Here is an 11,943-nt window from a genome sequence, read left to right on the forward strand (position 1 = left end):
AAAATTTGCATACTAACTGATAATTCAAAGTTCTTGGGGCCAGATGTTTTCTTCTTTTCTTACGTCGCCCCAATGGCCGCGAATACACTAGTGATAACGCCTATCGGCCGTACGTGGTCTAAAATCGCTAAAAAAAAATGAGTTCAAAAATTTGACGTCATCATTTGTGAACAGTTTTTTTCGCTATAACTTGGCCAAAAAACGAGATATCGATCTGAAATTTGGTATGTATATAGAAGAGCACAGCGACTATCACATGTATTCCGGTTTTTCCGAAATTCGGATTTTTTTGATTTTTTTTAATTTTTCTAAAAAAATCAATTTCTTGAATTTTTTGGGGTCAAAAACCAAACTTTTGAAAATCCGAGATAGCAGTTTTGTAGCGCCGCTTTTTGTCTACTAGACCATATAAAGAACTTTGAAATTGCTTGATAACTGTAGATTTGGTGAGCGTTTCAAGATTGCATGTTTTTTGCTCATTTTTGCTCGAACATGACCTCAGTTTGACTTCAGTAACTTCTGACCTAAGGTGACCTAAGACTTGAAATTTGGTGTGAAGGTGTCAAATTGATGCCCGGGAAGGTACTGAAAATTTGGCGGCGCTGCACGCCGCCGTTTTCTTGCTATTTAGGAAAAACCACAGGGGAAGGGCAAAATGCCTCCCCCCACGGGGCGAGGGTTAAGGTCAGGTCACCAGGTCACTTTGAAGGACCCAACCTCAAGTCACTTTTTTGCAACTTTGTCACCGTGCCAGAGCTACAGTAGATGTCGGAGTCCTTTGAAAGTCGCAGGATGTTATTAGGTCATTAGTAGCTACAATTTGTTTATCTCGGAATTTTGATATCGGTGACCTAAGGTCCGGTCAATTTCTCGACCTCCCCATTATAAGTCAATGGGGGAAAAATCAACTCCCTGTTTTTACCACTAAAACGGGTCGGAATGGCCCCATATACCATGCATGACTTCATATACGATCAACCTTCACTACCTTGAGGTCTGTTTTGCTGTTGGGCACTGGCAGCTGTGAGGTCATGTGACGTCATCAAAGGTCACCAAAGGTTTTTTGCCAATAACTCCGTACAGGAACAAGATACAGCCGCGCGGATGGTCTCATTGTGTTCAGCTCGTCAAGACGCATCGAATGATATACATGATGACCTCGAGGTCACGTGACCTGAGGTCAACCTTTGACCTTGACCTTTCGAGGTCAACATATATATCATTCGATGCGGATTGACGAGAGGATCACGATAATGCCCTTAGTTTGTTCCTATCTTGACTAATTCGAAAGTTATTCGAGAAAAACTCTCAATATCTAGCGCCGCCATTTTGACTTTTTTGACCCCTGTGACGTCATCTTTGACCTGACCTGAAAATGACCTTTGTAAAAATTGTAGACCTTCTCCGTGCGTATCCCATGCCGTTTACAGCTTGTCGCTATCTTGCTTCGTTCTCGAGATCTCAGGCGGTCATCCGCCCCTCCCCCCCCCCCCGTCGGTACGAAGTTGGCGCAGACCCCCGTCGGTGCGAGTGTTAATGCACTCCTTGCAAGGTAAGATGCGTCACTTTTGCAATGTTGACCTTGTGTGACGTCATTTATGACGTCATCAAGCTCATATTAGTTTTTCGTCAATAACTCCCGATCAAACTAAGCTAGCGAGTCGGGAAAGCCACCAATGGACTCAGGAAGACCTGCCGAATCTAATGATATGCAACGTGACCTCTTTTGTGACCAACTTCGTGATCTGGGGGCGCTGACCTGACCGTGACCTGAGGTCAACACCCTAAGTTGACCTCACCCAAACAAATACACCTTTTTGCAATTGAATTCAACCATTGGCCATAACTGTTTGAAGAGCCGTTTCGACAATCGGCATTGAGCACAACTATTCCGGCGTCGTGTGTTTCATTTCAGGCATTCGACAAAACAGATTGAACACTGAAATGAGAGATCTGCAAAACAGTTTGACACTTCGCCATGACTTTGGCAATGAGCAAAACTCCTCGGCATTTAGTGATATCACTTCAGCAATGTTCAAAACAGAATAAATGGATATCCAGGCTGTTTTTTTATAATGGATTTAACACACCTCGACCATTCACCACTTGAGCGTGAACATTATGGGCATTTCTAAGCAATAAGTCAGCCGTTCCATAGCTTCTTTCTAAATGGAACAGTACCTACGGTTATTGTCAGTCAAGCCATGCAGTACGTTTATCTTACCGGCAAGCATTGCCAATCAATGCCGCCGACATTTTTTGTTTAAAATTACCTTTGACGTCATTTAGTCAAGTGTCAACAAGAAAAAAACAATGTGCTCTTCGGGTTTTTGTTTTTGCTTGCAATGTTTTGCCTGCAATGCCATACATACAGCTGAATTCAATATGTGAAATGCATGCATTGAAGTCATTTCCGTCAATGCACCATACCATTCCAACCTAGCACGCCTACGTTGGTCGGTGGGCACTTTACATATTATGTACCAAAGTTATAATTATGTAAATAGCCTATTCAAAGACGAGCTCTTTATTGGCACATCGAATAAGCAAACTGTCCTCATGGTGAAGGCTGACGAACGCCGTGCACATCCATGCCATGACGGTCGCCTTGGTATCCTGCAACTCCCTCACGAGGGCAAGGTTTCGCCAATTTATGAGGCCTATCTCATTTCGAGCCCCAAGGCAATACCGTTTAGCTGACTTAGAATGAGTGCAAGGTGTTGCTTATCTGTTTGGTGTGGGACTTATGCGCACAAATAAATATGGTGAGCTCCCGGGCTCAGCCGAACGTATATGCTGGGTGTGCCGGCTGAGGTCGGTCTCGTCCAGTGAACACTTACTGGCCGCCCGGTGTGCCTGTTCTATCATCCACTCGGTTATATGAGGGAAATGTCAAGGATTGGGCCCCATGAGCTGCTCCATACCCCTTGCGGCCGCCAGTGCACACGATCATTTGTTTTGATCATTGCTGATCTGTTTTATGAATGCTGAAATTTCCATAGACGATTTTGGCTAATCATGAATTCCCGGCTGCTCAATGACGAATAGTTTCGACTATTGACGATTTGTTTTGCACAATGTTGAACCATTCGCTCAATGTCGAGTTGTAGAGAAGGATCGCCGAACAGTTTTGCACAATGGTGATTCTTTTTGACCAACCGCCCATTTGTAGCGCCATCTATATGGTGAATGTGTACAAATGTTTTGCCCAATGGTCAAAAGCTAACGCAAAAAGGTGTAGTACCTATATCATTCGACGCTCCTGAGCGAGGCGAACACGATGCTGCCAAAATCGCGGCTCTGTGGCAGTTTTTTGCGAAGTTATTCACCAAAAACTGAACCGTACCTTAGGGCACTTGACCTGACCCCAGAGGTCACCGGTTGACCTAGGACCTTAGAATCGGGTACCAATTTCTGCGTCTCGTAACGGCGCACACGCTCGTTTTTTTTCGCGACGCGGTAGTTCCACCAGAGGCGAAACGGCGAGGGGGGTCATACCCGGCCCGCCCCTCCCCCCTTGGCCGGCGCGTATGTAGAAAACCAATAGGTTCGGCAAGGTTTAAGGCCGCCCCACACTGGACCTTGCATGCGGGTTGCGAGTCTGCGAGTTTTGGATTCGCGGGTAAAATACTCATTCATGGAGTGATTAAACCATTCTCTTATGGTCACTACGTGAATGCAGTGAAGCCGGTACAACCTTGCAGAAAATTGCATATTATCGCAATAACAGCACAACGAACCAAAATTCGACTTCAACAAAATACACCAAAACTCGCAGCCCTCGGAGCGAGGAAAATCGAAAGTTGACTCAAAATCAACTTTTGGAATGCGATGAAAGTTGGCTTGCATGCTAAAAATATGCAGACTGGGTTGTTACATGATGGTGCGCGTCACTCAACACACAGAGCGTATTTTTTTTTAAGAAACCCGAAATCCAAAAACTCGCAACCCACATGCGAGGTCCAGTGCATGGAGCGGCCTGTAAATATAACAGTAGGTACTTATAACTACAAATATACCTAGTCTTAACCCTATTAGTGGCAGGGGGGGTTGTTTTCATCCACCCCTCAGGTTTTTCGGGAATATCTCCGAAACCGCTGAAGCTACGATGCTGAAATTTTCTGACTTTTCCTAAAACTAAATTGGGCACATTCCCTGAAAATTTCAAGTTCATAACTTTACCAGGGGCGGCTCCAGAGCACTGGGAATTGGGGGGTCCTATTCGTGAAGCGAGTCATTTGGGCGAAGATCACGATGCTGATGTATTATAACTGTATGCACCAGTTTTACGAACAGTGAATGAAAGGTATCATGTGATAGCATATACAAAGTTATTGTGCATCCTCTTTTGACACGTTTTTGCCATAATAGGCGGATCCAGGCGTCCAAAAAGGGTGGTTATGTTTTACCTCCCAACATAGGTGCCCTGACACCGCCTATGCATGACCAATGCAATTGTAGTCGTTCTCTCATAAGAAAATTGTAACATAACAAGACCATTACCACCCTTTTTAGAAACAGTACCAACAAAAACCTTATTTACTATACTTTTTGTGTACCCCCAATCTCAATGATCTGTATCCGCCTATGATTTTTGAAAATGCATATTTTTAGGATCCATGTGAATTCCTGGTTCATTCTCTATCGATCGGCAAAAGTTGCGTTAAGATTGGTTCTGAAACCTGGCTGTGATAAACAGTCTAAAATGTATCTGCAATTTGCCCGTTTTTACCCTCCTCTACCCCCCTATTGACATTTTTAATTTTTTTTTTTAGAAATGTAGATCACGTTGAGCGAAATCGAATGCCGTTTGAATTTTGAAAATCGGCCCGTTAGATCTCGAGATATCAGGGGGGGGGGGGGTCGTAAACAGCCCCCTGCCACTAATAGGGGTAGCCAGGAGCCTGCCACTAATAGGGTTAATCTACAACAAATGGACGTGATTTATTTAAAAAAGTATTTTTAATGACTACCAAGCTACCTCAAGTATATCTACGAGTATGTATGCACAATGTGAAAAGTCGGTATGGAACTCCAGCAGAAGGAGTGCCTGAAGGGCGCTTGGGTAGGAGTAACTTTACAACCACTCGGAGAAATGTCACACCAACAGCGCTCACTGAGTCACTATAAAAGTGGTGCACTTATCGCGCTCATTTCTCACGCTAAGTGTCCTACGCTAATGTCTTGCGCACGGGGGTAGGTTGGACGGACGTTGACGTTCGGGGAGCATGCATGTTTACATAAGGCCGGAATGCAAGCATCCCGACCGGGGCACGACGGCCGCATCCCTCGCCGGTCTCTGTCGGCTCTGACATTTCGTGGCAGGCCTCCGTCCGTCGACTCGCGCGGCAGGATGCCAGCTCAGATAGTGGCGGAACGCGGACGGAGCGCTCAAGGGACCTGCCGGTTGGCTCGCGCTGGGAAGATCACTCATGTCCCCGCGACACCCAGCGACAAATGACACTGTTCACCGGGCCCGACTCCTGTCATAGCGTCCACACCCGTGCTCCCCGTCTAACGTCTCCGCAGATCTGCAGGCCTGGGTATTCGGTGCTCGGTAGTCGGTACTAGCCGCCGCAAGCCAGTGCAGTGGGTGCGTTCGCCGCGGCCCCGGCCGACCGCCCGACACTCGCCAGGATGACGTCAGCGGCTCCTTGCGTGGGCGTTTTACGGGCTGCCCGTGTCTGCATTGCTGGGCTGCACGCCGGGTACTTCCCGGCCTAACTAGAAAAGGAGCGCCCCTCCATGGCTCATTGCAATACTCGTACATCATGGCGCCGCATCGATTCGAATAGGCATGACACTGACCAGAAGTCCTCCTGACAGCTTGTCAGATGAATAATGCAGGCAGACGTTCAGTTCGCCGGTCGCCCGCTGTATCTAACGCTAAAACATGCAAATGCAATAGTCTATAGGGGAAGCCGGGGGAAGCCCGGCCACCCCGTTTCCGGCTAAATTACTCACAATAAAATGCTCAACTGTTTGTCCTTTCAGCGTGGCAGCTAAGGTAACGCCAGCAAAAAAGTTAAGGCTGACAAAAATTGCATATTGTGTAAGTTATAGCGCAAAAATGATATTTTAAGGGTTTTTAGCTAAAAAGTGAGATATCTTGCACTGTTAATGTTATACCATACAGAACTAATATTTATACGAATGTTATGTAAGGACCGTTTAAGTGTTTGTAGTGAGGGGTGACGAGGCAGGCTGGCTTAAGTATGACATTTTTTCGAATATCGCTGTTCTAAAATAAAAATTAGCACATTGGGGTAACCCCGGGCGAGTGGCCAAGCTTACCCCCAACTGTAACTGATTGTATATATATATATATCAATGCTCGACCATAACTGCGGCACATCCACTCCCGGCCGTCCCACGACTCCGACTGCCGGCCAGGCCCCGCCCACTTCCACACCTGGCGGGCGGCGGCTGCGCTACGGGTAGGAGCCGACGCGCGAGACGGATCACGGCCCGCTAACCCGTAAATAACACTATACGGGCCAAAGCCCGCTGAACCATGGCTCACACATCACACACACATCACACACTCCCCCCTGACTTTCAAGTCATACATGTCAGCAGCACTCAGAGTAGCGGAGATTCGGCCTACGGATCCGTCCAGACATTCTCGGGCGCGGCGGCTCGAACATGTCTCCCTCGCCATCGCTATGTACATTATCCCCATCGGCACCTGGCAGGTCACGCTCGTCCCTCTCACCGCGCCCATCACGCTCGTCCCCTCCTGCAGTTCGGGGCCAAATCAGCATTAACGGCTCACCATCACTCTCGTCACTCTCCGCGTCACCGGTGCCGCACTCTGAGCGTGAACGGCGGCGTAGTTCTCGGACGTGTCTCGGCACCCCATCCACTTCGACACACTGGTCGGAGATGACACGAGTCACCTCTCCTCTCCCGTACCTTGTGTCACAGCGAGCACGAGGCGGTCGGACCCACACACTGTCCCCGGGGCGATACAGCGAGCGGCCACGTCCCTCCCCGTCAGACGTTTCGCACACACGGGGCACCGGCGTCGCCTGGTCTTCGAGACCTTGTACGCGCAGCTCATATCGGTACAGCATATTTGCCGGTGCAGAGTCGGCTGTCTGGTCATTCAGCGGGGTAACATTGTATCTGTATACTGCCTCAGCTACAGTACAGTTTTTACGAGCAGCGATCACTTTAATGCTACGATGGCATCTCTCGATCACGCCGTTTCCTGACGCCACATGCGCACAGCGGAAGCGGAGCTGTACCGCCCAGTTTGTCACAAAGGCATGAAACCTTCGGCTGCGGAACGCGGGGTCATTGTCGGCCAGTAGCTCTCTCGGCGCCCCTCTTTCCAAAAATACTGAGGTCAGCTGCTCGACCACTGCAGAGCTCGTCTGCAGCCTCAACGGGCGCCATATGGAGAACCGGCTCGGGCCGCAGTCTATCAAGGTCAGATATGCCCTGCCCCGCACATGGGTCACATCCATCGCCACTCTGTCCCACACCCGTTCCACACTCAGGTCCCCTTTCCGCCACTTCACAGCCGCAGGATCAATAGAACGGCAGAGTTCACAGTTAGACACTACACTCCTAACCAGACTCTTTGCGACTCCCGGCAGCACTCGTCTCGCAAAATAAAATGTTCTCCGGACGCCCGGGTGTCCGGCCGTGTGGTGAATCTCACTGATCTTTCTCCGTGTCGAGTCGCCGTCCTCGCCTGTAGATTGACTCGCCGCGGCCGAGCCAGCGGTGGCGGCCGTCGGCGTCTCGCTGCTCGCCGCTCCGGTCTCGCCGGGCGCGGCCGGCGGCTCAGCCGACCTGTCCGCCGCCGGGCCGGCGCTGGCAGAGCCGGGAAGATTTCTGTCTGCCGCGCTGCCGGCCAGCTGTCGCCGGCCGCCGGTGGCCGGGTCCGCCGACACGGCGGCTGCGATACTGCGCGCCACGGTCACATCGGGGAGCGACCCTGCAGCGTCTCGCTCGCGCAGCCACTTCCCAGGCACCCGGGTCAGTGCGTCGGCTTTGTTGGCTGCTGAGGGCACACACCTGATGCGAATGCTCAGGCCGTACTCATCCTTCAAGGCTTTGAGAGTTGATAGCCGTCTTCTGATGAGCATTTCTGACGCCGCCTTGGACCTGAGACGCGCCCTGCCACTGAGCGCGTCTGACACCCACTGCCACACTGTGCGCGAGTCTGTGACCATGTCCATATCAGTGACTCGCCACTGAAGGGCCAAGTTGACGCCCTTTAGAACCGCGTCCAGTTCGGCGAGATTAATGTGAGCCGCGTCGTCTGCCCGGCGCAGCCAGCTGGCGTCTTCCACCGTCTCACCGTCCACCTCGACAGTCACACCGAGTGCCAGTGAGCTCGCGTCGGTGTATATTGTCATTGTGTCGCCGCTCACGTTCCAGCGCCCCCTGGCTGGGTCGGCGGCGTTCACGCTGGCCACCAGCTCCTCAACCAGCTGCGGCACGAGACCCCCTTCAATGGGGTCATCCCAGCGGCTCGCCGTTTCATTCGCCAGTCGTTTGACGAATGACGCGGCCGGGCGGAGCCAGCCACACACCGGGTAATGGCTTGTCAGCTGCCCGCAGATGGAAAACACCTTGCGCTTCGTCAGCGGCTTCGGCACGTTCTTGACATCGTTGTCTCGGCCCCACCGCAAATCTCCATCGGGCTCTCCCCAGACTCTCAGCCCGAGGATGCGGGTGCCGTCGCTCGCTCGCTGTGGAGCTTTGCTCTCCAGCCCGTAGATTTGGAGGTGTTCGGCGACCTGGGTGGCAGGCAGTTTGTCCTCGTTTACCAGGATGTCGTCCACGTAGGTGGAGACGGCCGCCGCAACCCGCGGGTCCTGAGCCACGGTCAGGTCCAGCACCGCCTGCATCACCGACGAGGCGACGCTGATGCCGAACCCCATCCTGGTCAGCGCGTATCTCCTGCCCCTGAACCAGACAGTCTGGTATGGCCAGAGGGCCTTCTCGACGTGAACTTGAAGGAAAGCCTTTTTCAGGTCCAGGAGCGCCACGGACGCTCCCATCTGGCGCCACCGGCGTAGCCGCTCTGCACAAACATCCGCGTCACCAGTGAAGGCTGGCACGTGCTTGTTCAGAGATCGAAAGTCCATCACAGGCCTCACTTTTGTCCGCTGCATGACCGCCATCAGCGGTATCGAGCCCATGGCCGGACCCAGCTCTTCCTCGTCATATTCACTTAGCCAGCCGTCTCTGATCCAGTTCTCCAGCTCAGCTTCGTACTCGGCGCGTGCCTCCTCCGGCACCGGATACTCGTCCACCGCGCCGCCCAGCTTACCCGGCGCTCTGCCGCCAGCCCACTTCCACGACATCACCCACCGCCGCCGGGTCGGGTCGAACGTCACCACAAAGTCTTCCTTCTCGATTCTCAATCCCGTCTCCTCGCCTGTGGCAGCACACGCCACCGACCGACGTCCGAACTGCACATCACTCACGCTCGAGCCGAATAACTCGCATCCGAACTGCACGTCAGAGGGCGAGCGCACGGTCACTCCCCCCAGCGACCGGATAGCGTCCATTCCCACGATCACCGCAAACCCGAGGGGCCTTTCCCTTATAACAAGGGCGCTCACCTCCACTGCGCGGCAGCCCGGCACCGCGAGCCGAACTTCAGCGGCGCCCTCGCACTGCAGCCGCTGGCCGTTCACTGTGATCACCTCTGCCGCGCTCCTCCGCCACTGGTGGCACACCGACTCGTGCACTAGGGTCCGAGTGCACCCAGAGTCGATCAGTGCCACACGTCGACACCGCGACCCTCCGATCTCCAGCTCCCTGGTTGGAAGCGCGCCGGTGAGGTAGCTCAGTCCCGAGAGGAGGCCGGCGCAGGCGCCTCCCCTCGCTCGCCGTTTGGGCAACGGGCAGCGATGTGCCCCCACACTCCACAGCCGTAGCATTGCAGGGCGGGGAGTCCACCCTCGCGTGCAGGGGCCGGCCGACCGCCACGTCCCGGTGCTGGCTGTTGCTGACTCTTCCCGAGGTGTTCGGATCGGGGGCAATCCCGTGCGACGTGGCCGATTTCACCGCAGGAGAAGCACGGCCCCCGCCGCCTGACGCCGCGGCCGCCGGGCGGCGCCACCTGCATCCGACGTGTGCCGGCCAACATGGCCGCCGCCTCAGATTCTTCACGGAGCACTGCACGAGCCCGGTCTGCGAGCTCGCCGAGAGACAGCGAGTCGACCCTGGCTCCAGCTTTCAGGACCTGTTTCACGGCGATCGGGAGGCCAGCCACAAAGGCGCAGGACAAGCCTTCCTCGCTCATTCCCCCAAAAAGGGCCGCGAGCTGCTGAAGTTCAGCCACGTAAACGTCCACTGATTCTCCGCCACGGAGCCTCCTGTCCATGAATCGCTCGTAGGCCGTAAATTTGTCAAGCGCGAAAGCCCTTTTAAGAGCGTTTTTGATCTTTTGTGGGTCCTTCCTGTCTTCCTCTGGCAGTTGGCGATACACAGACAGCGCGCCTCCCTTCAGTCTCAGCGGAATGACGACCTCTTGTCTCGTCTCCGTTTCTCCTGCGCGCTGGGAGAGCGTGCACACCATCTCGATCTTCTCTATCCACTCGAGAACGCACGCTCCGTCTGACCCATCGAACTCTGGGATTAATTTAACGTCAAAACTGGCCATATTGCCGAAATAGCTTGTAACTGATTGTATATATATATATATCAATGCTCGACCATAACTGCGGCACATCCACTCCCGGCCGTCCCACGACTCCGACTGCCGGCCAGGCCCCGCCCACTTCCACACCTGGCGGGCGGCGGCTGTTACGGGCCAAAGCCCGCTGAACCATGGCTCACACATCACACACACATCACACACCAACCGAGAGCAATGCCACTAAACCACTGTTTTCCATGAGATAATAGGTACTGAGCAGGTTTGGTTTACACCTAGATCAAAGATAAATTTCGAAAATAAACATGTTATCATAGACAAAGCCAGTCATTGTCACTTAAGGTCAACTAGGGTCAAACTACGTTTTTGCAGATAACGCGACAGACAATGAAGCTAGAGCTTCAAAAATGGTGTCGTTGTGTTCTTCTTCATCAGCCGAGTCGAATGATATGCAATATGATGCAGTAAGGTAAAAAGAAAAATAAATTTTAAGGAATTTTGAAATACACATTTTTTTCAATTTTGCATCACGATTTTCATCGACCTGTACTGTATATGTAGTAGACGCTAGCTAAAATACCAGTAGTGACATAAACTCTAAGATGTCCAGAGCTAATCAGTACCTTAACCCTCGCCGGACCTATTGGTTTTCTACATACGCGCCGGCCGAGGGGGGGGGGGGGGCGGGTACGACCCCCCCCCCTCGCCGTTTCGCCCCTGGTGGAGCTAGCGCGTCGCGGGAAAAACGAGCGTGTGCGCCGTTACGAGACGCAGAGATTGGTACCCGATTTTAAGGTCCTAGTTCAACCGGTGACCTCTGAGGTCAGGTCAAGTGCCCCAAGGTACGGTTCAGTTTTTGGTGAATAACTTCGCAAAAAACGACCGCAGAGCGCCGATTTTGGCAGCATCGTGTTTGCCTCGCTCAGGCGCGTCGAATGATATACTTTTTGTCCGAGTCAGGTCAACTTGGGGTGTTGACCTCAGGTCAAGGTCAGGTCAGCACCCCCAGGTCACGAAGTTGGCCGAAATAGGTCATGTCGCATATCATTCGATTCGGCAGGTCTTCCTGAGTCCATTGGTGGCTTTCCCGACTCGCTAGCTCAATTTGATCAGGAGTTATTGACGAAAAACTAATATGACCTTGATGACGTCATAAATGACGTCACGCAAGGTCAACATTGCAAAAGTGACGCATCTAACCTTGCAAGGAGTGCATCAAATCACGATTCTGTGTGCTTGAGATAGTTGGAGATCGTTCCCGGTGCCAGAATAGCAGTTTGAATTTTTCCCCATTGACTTATAATGGTGAGGTCACG

General features: G+C 52.3%; 1 protein-coding gene across 1 annotated transcript in view; it reads right to left on the reverse strand.

Moving 5' to 3' along the window:
* LOC122391254 overlaps positions 1-10,633 on the reverse strand; it is a 31,843-nt gene extending 21,210 nt beyond the window's left edge. Inside the window, exons 1-2 of the mRNA XM_043385007.1 lie at positions 9,891-10,633; positions 7,820-9,786 (exon numbers count right to left, since the gene is read on the reverse strand). Coding sequence (XP_043240942.1) covers positions 7,820-9,786; positions 9,891-10,633 — 2,710 coding nt within the window. The remainder of the gene's footprint in view (positions 1-7,819; positions 9,787-9,890) is intronic.
* Between the last annotated feature and the right edge of the window lie 1,310 nt (positions 10,634-11,943).

This window comes from Amphibalanus amphitrite, unplaced genomic scaffold (genome assembly GCF_019059575.1).
Source record: "Amphibalanus amphitrite isolate SeventyFive unplaced genomic scaffold, NRLGWU_Aamphi_draft 000021F_arrow, whole genome shotgun sequence".
In the NCBI taxonomy this organism is placed as follows: domain Eukaryota; kingdom Metazoa; phylum Arthropoda; class Thecostraca; order Balanomorpha; family Balanidae; genus Amphibalanus; species Amphibalanus amphitrite.